This window comes from Malurus melanocephalus, unplaced genomic scaffold (assembly GCF_030028575.1).
Source record: "Malurus melanocephalus ecotype Western Australia unplaced genomic scaffold, MMel_1.1 scaffold_239, whole genome shotgun sequence".
Taxonomy (NCBI): Eukaryota; Metazoa; Chordata; class Aves; order Passeriformes; family Maluridae; genus Malurus; species Malurus melanocephalus.
Genome location: NW_026623471.1, coordinates 1,077,463 through 1,096,103, shown reverse-complemented (window position 1 = coordinate 1,096,103; position 18,641 = coordinate 1,077,463). Strand labels below are relative to the sequence as shown.

At 44.2% G+C, this 18,641-nt stretch overlaps 1 protein-coding gene across 1 annotated transcript in view; it reads right to left on the bottom strand.

Moving 5' to 3' along the window:
* NHS (NHS actin remodeling regulator) overlaps window positions 1-18,641 on the bottom strand; it is a 245,270-nt gene that overhangs the window by 19,726 nt on the left and 206,903 nt on the right. Inside the window, exons 2-3 of the mRNA XM_057375101.1 lie at window positions 4,210-4,362; window positions 2,381-2,514 (exon numbers count right to left, since the gene is read on the bottom strand). Of these exons, the coding sequence (XP_057231084.1) occupies window positions 2,381-2,514; window positions 4,210-4,362 (287 nt within the window). The remainder of the gene's footprint in view (window positions 1-2,380; window positions 2,515-4,209; window positions 4,363-18,641) is intronic.

The following is an 18,641-nucleotide window of genomic DNA, read 5'->3' as shown; positions in this document are numbered from 1 at the left end:
TTGCTCCCTTCAGCACCTTCCCAATGCATCAGMAGAGTGGAATACCCAACATACTGTTATGCCATAAATAAAAATTCTTGTGGATTTAGCATCTTTAGTTAATTGATGACTAGATGATACCATGAGCTGGAATCASATATCAAAAATTACTGACAGTCCCTGAAGCAGATAAACTTTTGCAGATGTCAAAAAGCTTATACCAAAAAGAGCAAGCTAGCCAATAACAGCATTCTCAACTTTCTCTTGTAATGGTATCATTAAATCATGAAGGCTGGCACAGTATCCATTAACTATTCACTGTTGCAGTGTCTTGTAAAAATCTCTGATTAACATCCTGCCAGACACAGAACACTGATGTGCATCTTCATCTTGCCTTATTCTCTGTAATTTTTAAGTTGCCCGATTAGCAAGGGGTTTTCTTAGAAATGGGTCACAGCACTTTGAAGTACTCTGGCCTTGGCGTATTTACAATTTTCAGAGCAGAGCATTGCCAGATGCCTTGAAATCAATAGAATGACAGCCCTCCAAGCAGCTCTTGTTTGCTTCTCCTTAGGGGAACACTGARCCTGATCAGCTTCCCAAAGGAGGTCTGATATGGGTGGGCATAAAGCTTAATATTTTCATCCTTGAAAAGATAAAGGTGGACTTTGAGACATAGCCAAGACATCTGCATTCATCATGACTTATTTTTGTCAGCTAATACAGGACTCTGAGGGTTGCTCTCTGTTATTATTTTGTGTTCCACAGATGGAAGTAATGTCTAAAATGCACTGGTTGTTTTCCAAACACAGCAAAGAGGCCTTTAAGTACTGTGTATGCAATTTCAAAACAGATGTCTTGTTCCCCATCTGATACTAAGAGAGCTTTATTTTCACTGGTCTCTCCAAACTATCATCTGTAACTAGTTCTGATCCTGAACATGGCATCACCTTCCCTTTACCTTTCAATGACCCTACAACAGCACTAGCTTTGGTGATGATTTAAAAAGAAGAAACAGGTAATCCTGTTTCTTCTTTCTATCTTCAAATTCTTTTCTATGCTGTCTTTTAACATGAGGATATAGTCTTTAAGTTGAACTGGAAATTTAATGTGTTCAGAGCCCTGCAGGGATGGTGATGCTGTCCTCAAAATTAGCCAGAKAAGCAGCCAAAACTAAAAAAAAAGCAGCCAAAACAGTCAAAGTAATCCCAACCTTTTAATGTATTTCTTGTTTTTTAAATGAGAAACAAAACTTTTCCTATGGACTGTTTAGCTCATGTTTTGGTGTCTGGGCGGGTGTGACTCGTTTACATTGAGTCTTCTACACTGTGAGTGCWTTAGCATTATAGTATTTAAATATGGTTAATACAATGGATTAGGATGAATGCACTTGAGTTTTTAAGCTAAGTAAGTGATGATTCAGTGTAGTTACTGAATAATCACGGAGCTCACAATTTACTCACAGGTGTGGCATCTCTGGAGATGCCAATGTCCCTGTCCTGGCAGCGGCAGAACAGATCTGTCCCCATCCCCACCCCACTGAGGGCTGGCATTAGACAAATGCCTCATTTCAAAGTCAAGTCCAGGTCTGACCTACAGCTTTTAAATRATGCAAGGGCTCTTAGCACAGGGCAAAATGTAGCTACTGTGACACTTCTGTGAGTAAAACACCCAGAGCCACAGAAATACCAAAGTCCAGCTGAAGCYGCTGGGAATTACAGACCTAATCAGAGTTAAAGTTATCAATCTAGCACATTTCCTTTAACAATGATAAATACCATGTTGTCAACACTGATTTGATTTCAAATTAATSCAGCAATGGCAAATCAGCACAGACATACAGGACCAGATCATCAGCTGGAGTTCCTGCTTGGCTGGTTGCAAGGACATGTGTGAGACATGAAACATCCAAAAAAAACTGCATGGAGGTGAACAGCGCAGAACAGGACTATGGAAAGCGTAGCTCCCTGTAGATGGAAATGTGCTCCTGAACCTATCTGCACACACAGAAGCCTCAAGACAGCACTCAAAGCCCTTGAGCTCTTGGCTCCTGGCAATACTAATGCCAGGGCTGAAATTACAGCACTTTCTGAAATTACAGGAGGGTCCTCAAAGTGCTACCTCGACAGCCTGAGTGGCGAATGTGAAGSACTGTGGAGGAGAGCGTGAAAGAGAGCACGTGTGCTCACACGGGTGAAAAATAAGAGGTTTCTGATTGAAAACATCCATCCTGGGGCTGGCTGCTGGAAGCTGTGCCCTGCATTATGCTGCTGRCAGTCTTTAAGGTCAGCTCTGTCATACCTGCACTAGCTTGGGGAGGGGCTCTTGTGAAGCACTGTCACTTTAGGTCCCACCATGCTGATAATGTGTTTGTGTGTGGTAGCTGTAGTGAAAGACTTACTGGTAGCAAGTGCCGGTCCTTTATCGCTTGCCTCTTTTGGCTGCAGATTGCAGGGAAGGGAGGAAAGGGGGGAGCCACCACAGCAATGGGGCCTTGGACTTTGGGCTCTCTGTTATCCCCTCGGCTTCGATGTTCTGTTTTGGATGAGAAAGAAGACATGAGTCTTTCAAAGTGTTAAAAACATACAAGTGTCTCTATTAACAGCACAACAGAGACAGGAGCAGGACAGCTGACACCAAAGACAAGGTTCTCYTCTTTCCCTTTGCAAAGGGGAGAAGCACATACTGGACATCCATGTGCCCAGAAGAGCAGTGCCCCTACAACACATCCCAAAATATGCACTGAAGCTGAATTATCCCCGAATGAGATTTATATTGTTTATCCCAAGAGACAAAGGAGCTGCTTTCCAGGCCCTTGAGATCCAAGGCCTGATTTCCAACAGGAACCTGCAGCTCCTATTGCTTTGAAATACTGAGATGCAGTAATGTCTGTATTCTACCCATATAAAATATCTCTCTCCTGGTTAAACAGATAAAGAGATAATGAAATTCTGATAGAAGATAGAGTTGAGACACAATAAACATGCTTCGAGTAAATTTTAGATYATCATTTCGTTCCCATATATGCAGCTATTTGGAAAATAAGAAAATGAGCACATGACAAGCTGCCTGCTGAACMTGCACAGCTGCCATTAAATGTGAAGGACGGGAAATTGCCAAAACTGAGATTTGCAGCTTTAAAATGATGAGACATTTTCTGACAGCGGCCTTCCCATGTTGCTGTCAATATTTCGTCTGCCCACAAGATGGCAGGCAAAGATCAGCCTGGATCTGAGACAATTGTAAAGCAGAGCTGCTGAGAACAGAAGAGAACTTSTGCTCTACTCCAGCACTACTGTGGCTGCAATTTGGCTGTACCCCTCTCTGCTCTGCCATGAAGATATACTGCACCCAAAGCGTGTTCCTGACCTAAAACCTGCAGAGATGTAAAATGTGGTAATTAATGGGAACATCCTATCCAGCTAACAGATGCTCTGCAGTTCTAAGTAATTAATTATTATTATAAATTAATAACAATAATAAATGGGCAAGGCAATTAGAGATGTTGGTGTAAAACACTTCCAAGACAGGAGGCTGCTGCTGAACATTTTAAGTGTGACCTGCATGAATTTTCTCCTTGTGGCACAGAAGAAAGACAGGCTTGTTTGCCAGCTCTGACTTGTATCCTGGTAATAATTTTCCCTTGGTTAGGTTCCCAGTGAAAACAGACCTTTCCCCACCTTTTGCCTTCCCTTTAGTGTGCTGTTGCAGGACCATCCAGATGTTTGCATCYAGTGAATTCTCTTTATGGCAGGGATCCAGGAGCCTGGTTATGACCCTGATTGCTCCTGCTTCCTCTCTCTGTTGCTTTGAGGCTACAGGTCTGCAGTTTGTTAGGCAATGTCAGAAAATGTTCCCTGCCTGGGAAGGGAACGCCTGCCCAACCCCTGCTAAGCTGTCCAGGATATCAACCCCCTGAAGGACACAGGCATCCTCCAGTGCCATGSTTGGAAACCCTGAGCAGACAGCTCAGTTTTTGTGGAGACTAATCCACTGGGCTCCAGTTCCAGCCCTGGTGAAGGGCATTKGGATTAGATAAYCTTTAAGGTGCCTTCAAACCCAAACCATTCTGTAATTCTACAGTTCTGTGATTTCTTAGCCTGAGTTCCTAAGTCCCAGTGGAGACGAGTGTCCACAGYTGTGTGTGCTTGTGCCTGAGCATCCTTCTGCTGCCTGGGTGGACCCTGGAGGGTGTGAAGTGTGTGGAGCTGGGCTGTGAGGAGCCCCTACCTCTGCGCAAGGCTCGCAGGTGCTGCTTGGCGTGGTGGTGCAGCTCCTCCACGCAGGGCGGTCTGGTGGAGGGGAGAAAGATGTTTCTTTGCTGATGCCAAGGTGCTCGGTAATARACACTCAGTTTGCTCTCTGCATCAAGGTTGGAGACAGCTGTAGGATAAAACCAGAACACAGGGTAAGATTTCTGGTCTCTCTTCCATCAAGCTAGCTGAAAAACAAAGGTKCTTGCTTGGAACAGCATTGTCAAGAACAGGCACTGGGTTTGTTACAGCACCTTTACTGCCATCAAATGTAAGTAAATATTATCTTCTCTGTTTCCACATCATGTTATACCATGTTAGCATTTAGACCATGCCCTGTTATCAGATTGCAAATGGCTCTGTGGAGGCAAGCAGGTGAAATGATACTGTATCAGTGTTTTACATAAAAGAACCGAAGGGATAATAATTTTATAGATGGCAAAACAAAACTGCAAAGAAGCTACACAATCTTTCCAGAGTGACATTTTGAGCAAAGGCAGTAGGAGGAATARGTCTTCCAGTTACCCATTCTCCTGCCAATATGCTCTTTCACTACATCATGTCACACACAACTAGTTTCTGACACAGGTTGSTAGTTCACTGCTTCCAGGGCATAACGACTGGGATTAACTGCTTGCCCTGCAGAGAGACGTTAACTGTTACCTATCCAAAGAGGTTCCCATAATAGACAGGGATTTCTGAAGCACAGAAACACTTCAGTTGCTCTAAAGAGAAATCCCAGAGGTCTGCCCCTGAAAGTTATATGAACCAAGTCCACTAAAGGTTTGAGTGAATTTCTCAGGAGCRCTGGCATTCATGGGAGTCCCATGGGCTATGCCCAGCCTCAGCGAACACAGCAGCAGCTTTCCAAGGGCCAGAGCAGAGTGGAGGGCCATGGGAGATGGCAGCACTCTGCCCCAGCCAGCCACAGGGAGCAGGCTCATCTTCAGCCCACAAAATGCRGCAGAGCAGGTGGCACATCCTCAGGTACAGCCCTGGGCTGGATCCTTCTGCCACAGGCATAGACACAGTGTCTGGTGTCAGGCCAGGAGCTGCTGCTGCTCTGCTCACAGGGCAGCACAGGGGACAGACAGGGGACAGACAGGGGACAGACAGGCACCCTGGTGCACAGGAGACACCTCCCGGGCTCCCCTTCCCAGTCAGGAGCCAGTGTGCTTCAGGCTGGTCCCCAAACTGGCCATGCACTCCTCTCCTTTGCACTTTCAGGGCTACTCTCCTGCTTTTGCACTCTTTTTTGAGGGGTRGCCAGTGCATCATGGCAGAGAATGGCTCTCTGGTGGAGTTGCTTTGGTCTTTCTGGTATCATTGCTTTCTTTCATGCAAAACCGCATTCACTCAGCCTGAAGACATATCACTGCTTTGTATGAAGAAAGAACTGAGCAAATACAGTTGGAGAAGAAGGAGGGAGCAGACAGAAGAGAARAAAACCTAGGAACCATGCTGCCATGTGTGGGATGATGAGAGACTACCAGTTTCTTTGATCAGAAAAAAACCCAGCAGTTCACAACACTTTGTAGGTGTCATGATGGAAGTGGTGGAATCATATGATGAACAGACCTTCAGGTCCTCAGAGCTTCAGCAACAATGAAGAGACCCCAAACTCTCTGTCTGATAGGGAACCTTGCTTTACTTCTCAGTGGATTTCTGCACGGGAGGTTTCACTCAGTTTTCAGCACAGTTGCAGTGCTGCTCCAAGCAACTGGCATGGTGTCAGTGGAAGGAATGGCACCGGGGGGGAGAAAAAAATTATAGCAGAGGAAGGTAGTAGGATGAAYGATGGCAACCTGTCAGTGCTTGCTCATCATGAGGATTTGCTAATTAAATTTTCGACATTGCAAAAACATAATGTTGCCAAATTGCAGRCAGAGCTTTTGATGGCTTGTCTGTCTGTTACCACTGCAGTAGGGAAATACCTCACGTGCAGCAGCTGCAAGATTTTATATCTCCTTTACCCCTTGAAGGTAACAAAGCACTATGTCTGTTTTACATGCAAGGTACTGAGACACAAAGCAACTTGCCCCAATCCTGTTCTGAGCCACACTTCCTCCTTGGGAATCTCAGCTCAGGACAAARATTTGTAAGCAATAGTAATGATACCCCACCCATTCTTTGTATTGCCAAGGGCATGTGATAKTCATGATCACAAATTGTACCCTGGAGGCTAATGAAAAGGCAGGCACAAGCAGTTCCTTCCTACTCCCAGAAAAATCTGTCTAGACTGAAGCRCTAGTAGTTGTCTGTGATGAATATCAGTAAGTGAGTGGAAAGTTTTACCTACTTATGAAATTTTCAGACATTTCATCAGACWAGAATAGATTTTGCTGCAAAAATTAGCTTGTAGAAAGCTCTTTTGGCTTTGCCAACGGTGTTTTACAAGTAAGAGTAGAAGTTGGGTTAAAATACTTCGTGTGAGACTTAAAAATGAAACCAAGTTCATACAAGCTCTGCTACACACCTACTGCTGTAGACACACACATTGCTGTTGACAGACCAAACAGCATGACTTCTTAGCCACCCAACAAATGTCCCTTAGCCAGCAGACCTGGCAGAGCTGTGCACAGTGCTCTCCCAGGAGAAAAACCACAATTATATTGCTAATCTTCAAATGACAGGGCGTTAAGAAGCTTAGCCCTGTGCTATGGCCCCAGCCAGCACTCATTCCACATCTTTTTACCTTTCCCTGCAGGATCTCTGATTCATGGTAACAGGGAACATACCCCCCTGACACCAAGAAAGCAGAAATGGTGCACAATACTCATTGAACTGACCAATCCTTTAAAATACTCCAAAGCTGGAGTGGATTTTCTAGGAGGTCCAGAATAGAAATAAAAGTGCTGGCAAAAAAAGCCACAAGGGGATGAATGTTCTCAGTCTGCAGTGGGGAAGAAGCCCAGAGGGAGGGAGCAGCTCTGGGTAGGGTGGAGGACATTGCTGGCCCAAGGACAAATAAGTACAAACCCACAGCGAATGCAATTAGTCTGGATGTTTGAGGAACAGCATCCCAACCTCAGAGCAGCAAAACTCTGAAAAACACTCCTGGAAAGGAGAAAGAGGAGAAAAGCTACCCAATGAGTAAAAGCCTCCCAAAAGAGGGACCTGCTTCCATTWCATTCATTGTGCATTGTCCTTTGCACGTCCTTCCCTGTCCTTTGCACGTTTCCCGTGTTTCTGCAATGACATTTCGCCCGGCCCTCGCTGATTGCCCCTGGGAACTGGGCACCACTGCCGGGAGCTGAAGCCAGAGGATGCAACCACAGAAGTAGACTGTGATCTTTCAGGACTACTGAACATCTAATTTTCTTCCCAGAATTGAATCTCTTACTTCCACTAAAAGAAAAAGCCAACCCTGTGGCTGGGTAATTCAGCAGACAAAGACCACTGGGCTGAGGTCTAGAAGAAATGTGCAGTCAAAGCTTTGCCATATGCTTCTGCTAGGAGCTGGCGTTAAATATTAAGATTCCCTATGCCTCCRTTCTGTGGAGTGAGGATAAGGTATCTCTTTCAGCCAGCACTTCCTTCAGTCAGTGTTTTACACTGCAGGCAGTTTGTACGATGCTGAGYGTGGCTGTAGCCCCTCAGCATCATCGTTAACAGGCATAATAAATAAAGCAATATAGAAACTGTAGAGCCACAGTCTTTAAGTGATGAACAACTGGACATCACTGAATGAGAAAAAAGCCTATTCAGAGATAGGAAACGCTGCATTTCAGGCATCAGATATAGACTGTTAACATATTTTTAGTGTGTGCTTTGATCAATTTAGACTATACAAGTGAATCATATAAACTATCACTTCATTTCATTCCTGAGTTAAAGTAATTGTTTTTTTTGTCTTGTGGGATGACAAAATGACAAGAGACCATTTAAATGGATTCTYCCTTACATTCTGTGGATCCATTAACATTGGCTGGTTTCCTAACAACCAKTGTCAAACAGACATACACTAATGGCTATTCTCATGAGAAGATTTTTGAAGATTTCCAAATTGCCATTTTATTGAAGTTGATCGTATTTATCATTTACAGAACCTTCCCTTCTCGTCTTCACATCCTCTCACTCTCTCYGTCCTTTAGCCAAGCAGAAAAAGGATCCTGCCATAGCAGAGCTGGATGTGGATGCTTGAAGGTTGTGCGGCTTTAGTGCACTCAGGCGTGGTTGTTCTAATAATAACACCACAAAGGCCAAGCAAAAAAGATTTCTGCTCTATTTATTTGATAGATACATGGGTTCCCCCCCCGCCCCAACTCCGTCTGCTTCTCTAGACRCTTGCCTCCCCCCTTCCCTGCTCCTTCTGTTTCTCAACTTTCTATTATTTCTATCTGTATTATAGTTGCTATTAGCTGTCAGGGGAAGAAAGGAAAAAAAAAGATAATTTCCTATGTTTCCTGGTTCAGAGAGAAAACACGATTTGTTGTAAGGTGTGAAGAAGTGTGCAGCCTGGAGGGAATTGGAGTGGTGAGCGAGGAAGTTGCCTGCATGTCAAGGGCCAGAGCCCAGAGCTGTCAGCCCTGAATTCTGCACGAGCAAAGCTGAACTGGCAGCTGCCGAATCCTTACTTGAGKATCCAGATTCCAAAAGACAAAACCCCCAAATTAAAAAGGATCAGACTAGTGAATGAGCCTATTCCAGARCCCAGTGATGCCCAAGAGAGGCTGTAATGACTCAAGCCCTTTGCAAAAGGCAGAGATGCTGGGGGCTGTGCACATAGCAAATTTCCAGCTCTTTCTACAGCCTCCTGCAGGGGTGCACCCAAAGGCTGCTGTGGCCAGCAGTGCCATGCCAGGCTCTGCTTAGGAAAGCCCTTCTTCTCCAGCACTAAGGTGGATGACCTGCAATTTTAGCATATGCCTTTTTTTTCTAGCTATTTCATGCACAAGTGGTGACTTTTTTTTTTTTTGTGTGATTCAATGTCATAAGAAAGCTGGATGTTCATCCAGCTTTGCATAAACAAGCCTGTGCCAGCAGCAGCAGAATTCAATGTGATCAGACTCTTCCTCAGCTACTGCCCAGGTCAGCAGCGAGTTACTGCCTGCTGCGTTTGTGTGCAAAACATTGCAAGAAAATTAATTCTGAGGAAGACCAGATTATCTCAAAGACTAGGCAGCCTGGCAGCACATCCAACTTCATCATGCAATTTAGTGCATAAATGTTTCATTGAGGCAAGTGCTGAGTCTGATGTGAGCTTTATTTATAGTCCTGTATGTCTCAAATGTATGCTTCCCACGTGCTTGTGTCTCCACGGGAGCACCCAGGAGGTTTAAGCCTACAACACTGGTAAAAATCCAGAGTTGCTTCTTCGCTGTTCACGTTCCACATCCATCAGCAAGCTCAGTACTTTCAAAGCWGCTCCCTCTGCGGCTGCTGCTTCACAGTGATGGCAAAGAGAGTGCCAGGGCTTACCCAGCAGGGACACCAGAGCCTGGAGCTCCTCAAAGGTGGGACAACCACTCTTTCTTCAACAATTGTGCTCCTCCCARCCATGCATGCACCCAGACATTTCCCTATTTGCCAATGGCAAACCCCATTCACTGGAACTGTGAGTAGCTATTTGGATGAGTACTTTCCTGTACTTTTCCTACTTTCTATTCTAAAGCTCTTTTGCTGGGACAGGGATATCAGATGATGGGAATGTGACAGGCACTSTGGTTCCTTGGCACTGCAGAGGCTGTTGAGGACCCTGCCCATGATTCCCAGTCCTCCTGTTCCCTGGGAAGCTTTCTGCAGTCCATCTTCCCTGGGACATGTGAGAAATGAGGCAGGTCTTCACAGAGCTTTCTAAGCACAATTCTCATTTAAGACAAGAGATGATGATTTCAGTGAAAGAGAAAAGTGCATGCCAAACCTCCTGTCTCCTCACCAACCAAGTGCATCTCTGGGATTTGTTTGGTGTCTGGATAGGATGTCCCCATCCTTGGCCACATCTTTTGTTCCTGGTGTATTYTGCCATTTGTGAAGGTGCTGTTCAGGGTAGACATTTCCCTTTCAGTCTTCACAGTGCCCATTGTCACAGGGCCATGGGTGACTTGATGACCCACTTTAAGTGGTTTGCTCCTTGGGTACTTCTCTGTGGGACCCTATGCTGGAATACACGGCTTTTAATGGCATTATGCATCATTATTTCTTATTGCTATTATCAGGGCAAAAATCCAAATTATTTGTGAAGAGTKTTTGTGTTGTGCAACCTGAGTCCAGGGTGGATGTGAGTGGAAAACTCCAGTGACACAGACCCCAAGAGATGGTTTGGGCGACTGGTCTGGACCTGAAGCYTGGATCAGCACATCTGCCCTGCCACTGGCACTTGCACATGCAAATCAAAGCCAGCTCAACTGTGTCTATGCAGGCTGCAGCTGCCCTCCAGAAAAACGGGAGGGGAGACATGACAAAACAAGTTAAGTCTTTAGCTACATGTGGGCAACAGCATGAGTGCAATTATTATTCTGCTCTGCACTCATGGACACTCAATTTAGCAAATTTTTCAAACTCAAGCAAAAAGGCAGAAACCTCACTGACAGCAGAATCTGTTGAGAAAGACCACAATCTTTTATGCTCTTTGTATTGTTTTATTTCCTGCCAATACAGTGAAACCTCTCATGTTTCAATCACCATTTCTTAGCACATCCCTGTGGCATTTTTCTGCCTCACATTATRCTACACATGGAAATAACAGCTATTCAGGAGAAAAACGGGCAAGTGGACCAAACCTCATCCATATTTGGCATTCAGGTAGAAGGAGAGATTAAAATACTGGAAAGCATATGATTTGGATGTCATTTCCATGAGCAGATCCTTGAATTTTGCATTTACCTGATGTTTGGTTGACTGGCACAACACATAATTCGAGAGGGCTGGGAGATGTGTGGTTCTTATACACGTAAGAAGATTAGGCTGTTAAGCAATATGCACTTATGTGAAGAGTACCACATGCTAATCCCATTCTTGGCTTTGCTGCTTTCAATCACTGCTGGTGGTGTTTGAACATATTTTAAACTGCTTTTCCTAACTCTGTCAAATAAGTTACAGCGGCCAGAATGGAACTTGGTATTTCAAAGTGTTTCAAAGCTGTCACTGCAGGATAGACAATAATCTCATAGAAATACAGAGTGTTTTTTATGTTCAAGTCTTCATTCCTGTGAAGTTTCTCTAGCCAGCAATTGCTACCCCTCCTTTTATTCCTGTTCTCAAGTCTATGTTTTAACAGCCTCCAAGAGTGCCCACTAATGTAATGATAAAAAAGGCAGACAACATGGCAGTCCTGCCTGGCAAGCTTAAGGATGCTGTTGGGTCAACTGTTCTGCAGGAATATTAATTTCATATTCAATTCAGATTGCTACCATGCTCCRTGAGAAAACAAAGAGCTAACTAGCCTGTAAAATAATGAAGGCATAAATTTTGGGGTTAGAGAAAACCCCAAAATTGAACTATTTTACGGTTTCTGGACCTAATGGTAAGGATGGSTTATCACAGCAGGGATGATATGACATCCCACATATGCACACGTGTCTGTGTATTTGTGTACACACACACACCAGAGCATGTAACTGAAATCAGCATCCCAAGAGAGCCCTTTCAGTCCTACATGCTTAATTAGTCGAAAGCACTTGTTTCAATTTGGCACACTTTCAGTGCCTGCCAACACAGATTTCTTCCTGTGTTGACCCTTCACGTTGCTCTCACTCTGGATATGCAGCAAGATGAAGTCTCTTACCTCCAGCCATGTATAGTGCAGTCTCGATAGAACACTTTGTAAGCATGCGTTCAGACATCCTTTGCAATTTTCTCTCACTGCTCTGCTATTCTTCTCCTGTACTGACTCACCCAAATCACTAAGCTTGCCCGAGCTGCTTCAGCAGGTCACCATAGCACTCTCCCTTTTATGACAGAGAAGTGTGCTGTTTCCTGTGATGCTGCTCTCAGATCAGTCACCTCGATTTCAATGCCAGCACTCATGAACAAAGCTGTGCAAAATTCATTTACTATTCTACCTACCTTAGTTAATGCTTACCTTCAATACTCAAAACATCTGATTCCCCTGCATATTTCTGTCTGAACATTTGCATCTAAAGTGGTCATTTTCAAGTGACAGCCTTTTGAGTCTATGCTGAGTGCCTTCTTTTCAAGAAGAGACTCGGTCATTGCAGCACCTATTTCCACATCAGCATCCACAGTACGAACAACCTCCCTGCATTTGTGAACCTAGAGACCATCTGTAAAACTCCATGAACCTTGAAAAGCACCCTGGAAGATGACACTCAACAAAGAATATTCTGTGCTTGCTATATKGGAAGGTAAGATTCAGGCGACTTACTCCAAGTACAGCAAATGCATTTCTGTTCTTGAAATTTTCAAAAACTACAGCCTTCCATCTAGGCTCTAAGACTTAGTCTCCATACTTTCTCTTGGTTCATCAGAAGGAGCATTTGGCATCAAAGCTGCCAGTTTGCACAGAAAATGAATGATCTGGGCCCCTCTTCCTTTGCACTGGCACTGCCTGTAGGCTGAGGATTCAAACCCCCAAGAGTCAGGAACAACAAGCCATGTGTTGGGAGTAGAGATGATGGCTCATATTTCACACTTCTTCCTTCCCATCAGTCTTTTTCAGTGTGCTTGGCTAGATGCCTTGGATGCCACTTAACTGAAGTAGAGGTGAGAAGCAACATTTTCTTCCCATTCTCTTTAGTAAATACTGTGTAATACTCTGTATGTAAATACTATTGCAACATATCCCTTCAAATTACTCGCAGCCATGGAGGGCTGACAGAAAGTCAAGCATCTCAGAGGAACCAAAGGCAACTGTTTTTTTCCCTTCCTCTGGAGAAATAKTCTTCCTGCTCCTGCAGCTCCCTAAGTCAGTTCTGCAGAGGAATTGAGAGACCTGGCTCTGTCTCTCTATYGCTAGCTCTGAAAACCTTCCTCCATGGAATGGTAAGGCAGTGTTTTTCTTGGGACAAATAAATCCCACAGATCTGGCTGGGCACAGGAGTGCAGTTAGARGTACAACCAGATCATGGTATAGCTACTCTAGGTTCTTTCTGTATGACCCTTCCCCAGTCTCAGTGAATACCCAAGTCTTCCATCACCAGCCCTCTCAGATGTTTGGTCTGGCTCCAGTCTTCTGAGCCCTTTAATTGTAGCCAAATTTCAGACAACCATCTGAATCAGCTCACAAATCACAGAACCACAGACTGGTCTGGGCTGGAAGTGAACTTAGGGATCACCCAGTTCCAACTCCCTTCTGTGGGCAGGAACACCAGATTGCTCTGGACAGGGAGGAGGCTCCAATTTCTACCCTGTCCTTCTCCAGTCCCAGTTCTGATGGGAGACTTATGTAAAACATAAGTAAAACATGTAAAACATGTTAGAGCAAACTGGGCTGGAAGAGTTCAGAGAGACACACTGAGAACAAGGACAGCTGAATTGCAGGGTTTCATTTGTTGAAACAATAGGGAACAATAGTGAATAGGGKTTTTTTTTGTTTTGTTTTGTAAGGGGAAGAAGAGTTGCCTGCAAATAAGGATTTCTGCCCATTTCCCTTCTATACTTTCTCAAAGGAATTGTTTTTAATGAAGAAACCTGATTAGGATTTAGGAAACCTTGAGAACTCTTGTGAGTCCACTCTGCCCACCCTGTGGTGCCAAGGACATGTCCCAGCACCACTCGCTGCCAGGGCTCCAGCTTTTACCCAGGAATTGCAGCCCCTCTCCTCCAGGCCTTTTGGGTTTGAAATTAGCCCTTAATCCATAAAGCATGGATGTGTTACAATATATGGAATGGACTGTATTACATGTGTATRCAGACACCAAGATACACTGGATTGCTTTTTAAAGAAACCCATTCAGATAACATTTGGAAACTCTGCCAGTGATGTYGTATATCTAGACTGCAGGATGAATAACTTATGTCAAGATAAATTATTTTCCCACTGCTGTTGTTATTTGAATAACATGTTCTCAGCTTACTCACCTTAGGCACTAATATTTTTTCTCTGCAGACTTGCACTGTTTTTTTCTACTATATTTCAAGTTCTTGTTTACCTAAAATGGTCTAGATCTAACCAGGAGGTGAGGATTGGTAGCTGTACCCTCACATCTCTCTGCAGAGGTGCAAACCTGTATCCATGCCAGCAGGAGAGCCCCTATGGCTCATGTTGACCCACTGACTCCCACTTCCAAGTGAGACATCACAGCCAATGGCAGCTAGTACATAAAATGCAGCATAAAAACATTTAAGCTACAATAAATTTTAAAGCATTTACTTCTTTTAAAGTGTCACAGGGTGTTAATGAAGATCATAACATAGGCTAGGCTTTATTGTTATGGCTAATATGGTTTTATGAGTCCAAGCCATTTCCTATTGTTTGCACTCACATTTATACTATTAAGCCAGATATTCATGCACAAAACCTAATTGAGTTCTGACGGGATTTCTGAAAAGCCACATCTGCTGAAGAGCTTCAGGGTTTGTCAGATGCTGCAGGGGTGTGGACCAGTCTCTGGTGAGAGCTGTCATCCAGAACATAGCTGCAAACAGCTAATCCTTGCACATTTGTAACTCCTCTGTCTCTGTGCACGCATCGGACCGAGGATGAGGCGGTTTTCAACACATTGGTTTGGGCACAGCAAATACACAGAGTGCAAACAATTGTTCCCTTCATGTGCATATAAAATGATCACCTTTTGATTGTGGGCAGACATTTTATTAGGACTATGCACCAAGTCCTGCACACGAAGAAGAAAGCCAGAAGGCATGGCTGAGATAGCTATGTTTCACTGCATCCACTCAAACCAGAGCAGCAATGTCAGGTGTCAGCACCTACTGGCAGCCATCAAATACCACCATGGAACGGCTGCACTGACAGCACCACTGGGCAGGAAGGCTAAAAAACTCTCAGCTGTAAGCAGAGATGAAAATAAAATAAAACTAATCTGCAGGAAATAAGCTTCTTGGAAAAAAAAAAAACAACACAGGAAAAGAAATTAAACTAGGAAATAGTTTCAGGAAAGGAAAAAGGCAGGGAGCAAAGGAGAGTGGGGAGAAGGGCATTAGGAAAGGGAGAATTGTCATTAAAGTTATCATGCAGAAAGTGTAAGTTGAAAATGGGGCCACTGAGTGGCAAACAGTGTTTGACATTAATGTATCATGTATCAAGTGGAATGGTGAATCAGGGCAGAGGGCACTGCTGGGACACTCAGATTTATTCACAATGAGCAAAGTTGACAATATTTCAAAGCATAAAGAAGCAGACAACGGAAAGTAATCACAAGTAACTTTCCTCAGGGGAGATTTGTCTCCCTGGAGAATTTCTGTAGCTAACACATAGGCTCCTCACAGGTTTTGAGTACAAATAAACCTCAGAGAGCTCGGAAGAGTCCTCTAGCAGCACCTGCCCCCTCTGTTCACTGGGGATGGACCATGAGAAGACAGACCATGAGGAGCTGACATGTTCTGTCACCACCACGCTCCAAGAGGGGAAACACCACCTTTATGTGAGCAGGACTGCCTACTTGGAAACAGATGTGAGTCTGCAAAGCTATGGATAAACTCTCACATTTAGTTGTTGAATATATTTAATGAAAAAGTAAATAAAATTGGGTCACTGACAGGCAAGCTACCAAGGCATACGTGAGTTTTAGCTCAAAAGGTGAGGCATTGCCTGAGAAAATGAAGAAGGGATAAACACACTCATAAATGTGACACCATAAGCTGGGCCAGGTGTGAAATTTTGCYGTCCTTACTCTGTCCTTCCTGAGTCATGGATCTGCCTGACTTCTCTGGACCCTCCAGCTATGCCAGGACATCAGGTCTGGCCCTAATTACTTCCCCCTACTTCACTGCCTTCTCTTCTCCGCCCCTCTTCTTTCTGTATGGATTTTCCAAGTGGTGTTAAAAAAAGGAAGTGCTGTTCGAGGTGCCAGACTGCTCTAGAGGCTGCGACGCTGCGCATGCTGAGCAGTGAAAGGCAGACGACACCCACGGATTCAGCTCAGCCCTGATCTGGCAGGATCTGTTCAGGGGGGAGGTGGCAATTGGTCTTCACATCCCATCAACTCCCGTAGCATCTGCCAGCACAGGCGGAGGGGGAGCCACCCCAGCCAACTTTTTTATTTTTTTTTTTTATAATATGGATCTTGTTCCTAAAGTCGGAGACATTTTAGATACAAATACAGATCAGTTCCCTGCCATCTGCTTATTTCYATGTAGCGTCTAAAGTATGGTGAGGGTGTTACAGAGAACATGAAAACAAGGTCTTACCTCTGCTGCTGAGCTTAAAAAAAAAAGGAAAAAAAGGAGAAAATATGGGAGTTGGTATGCAGTGAAAAGCTAAAAACTGAGACAGCATTTTCAGTTGTGGTTGCCTGGGCTGCTGCTGTTTGGAGATGGAGCTTGTCCTGATAGGTGGAGATTGTGGCACATYCCTGCTCTGGGCCTGGTGCAGTCACCTCCTGGCCTTCAACAGCCATCTCTTGTCCTGCCAGGCATCTCCTAGCTTTTTTGTGATCTTTCTACTTGTGTGTCTTAAGAGCAGAAATCACCCTTTTATGCTAAGCATTTGCCATACAGTTACAGGCCCTGCATTTCATGTGCTCATCCCGGAATACCTCCCAGGTGGGTCTGTTTATGTTACACTCTTACAGACAAAAGCAGTCCTTATTGCCCACTAGGACATTGTCCAAACCTCTGCAGATGAGCTGTGGTTTGCACTGTCCAGCTGCAGTTTTGTACTCTCAAAACCAAGGGGTCCTACAGCATAACCAACCTTCACCATTTACCAGCGGCCCCAAAGCACTGTGCTGGGTGAGGAAGAGAGGGTTCATCACTCAGAATTAACCCCCTGTGSTCAGTACAGAAAAAAGAGCCAGGTTGCCTGGTCCCACCAGAGCCCAGACCCACACAGCACGGGAAGACACAAGAATTCACTGATCATCTGCCAGCTTCATGATCACTTGAGTTTTTTTTTAACTACTGCATTTAAATTCAGCTAATTCTGATAAATCAAGATTGTTTCCCTGACTTGCCAGTTTGATAATTTCATCTTCATGTTTATTCACATTAGTAAGCATTGATTTCCTCTGGGATGCAGTACATTTTCTTGCAGTAAGGGAGGGTGAGGTCTGCTTGGCAAGATTTTTGCTACACRGTAATTTCTGAAGTTTGGGTATTGTAATACTTAACATGCTTTTATTGGATCCAGAAAAATGGGATTCTGTGCAACAGCACAGAAGAAGAAATACCAAAAAAGTGCAACCACCACTTAACTAAGAAAATGGCCTTAGACAAAGAATCATTTGAATACTTTTCATTTGGTTTATCCTTTATCCCATCTATTAACACCCTGAATCCTTTTGTCTTTGTAATATTGCACAACAGCAACACTTTACAAATAACCACAGCGCTTCTTCACTCTGCAAGGGCCAGAGCAGCCTCAGCACAGTTAGTACAATTCTCCCTGGTTTTGGCAAACTGCTACACATACTTCTAGGATGGGAATGCTACAACCAAAATTCTGCCCATCAGAAGWAAATATCTAAACTTTGAAGAGTCTCATTTAGAGTCATACAATAACTTGTTTTGCAGATCCTTCTACAGGACTGTGGAATAATTTTCAAAGCATTAAGAAATTTCATTTCTATCGCTACRGAAGTTACAGCCAMATCCATGATAACTTAWGACTAAGGRAAATATTTGCTAAAGGGATGGCTCRAAGAYATCTTCYTTSCTCTTTGATGCCMTTCTGTGGTCACTCAGTGAGTGCAGGATGATGTTGCTCCAGAAATACTGCAGCCAAAAAAACCATAATAACCAAAGTGCCATACAACACTCACACAAATAAGCCTTGAAAAATGAYTGTGGGCAGAAAAACTCTTCTCACCCCATTCGTGAACCACTGAGACAGATATGTGCCCGAAGCTGACTTATTCACATTATCCTGAAGGCAGTTTGTGTATTCAGAAACTCTTTATTTTGAGGGCAAAATGACATAATTTGTTGCCTACCACAGAGAGCACAACTTTGCAACAGCACTGTCACTGCCTGGTTTGTGATAATTCATTCATCCCAACAGGAGAAAAATGTCTCTTCCTCCAGCCAACTCCATACAGAGCCCAGACCCTGCCATAAGGTCAAGCTCCATTGAACTGCAGCTCTAAATTTTCCAGCCTTTCAGCCATCATCATGCCCAGCCATGCTGATGGGGGCACAAATAATCAGGTAATTAATCCTCCTTTAACGCCATGAAACCAGGGAGACTTGGGGCTAGCTGTCCATCAGATTTGTATCTCAGCACTGCCTAACATTTCTAGCCAGGTGCCTCCACATCACTGGCTTTAAGATTACAGCTGAAGATGACCAGAGTTTCATTCTGCATTTCACACTAGCAATCTTCCACTAGGA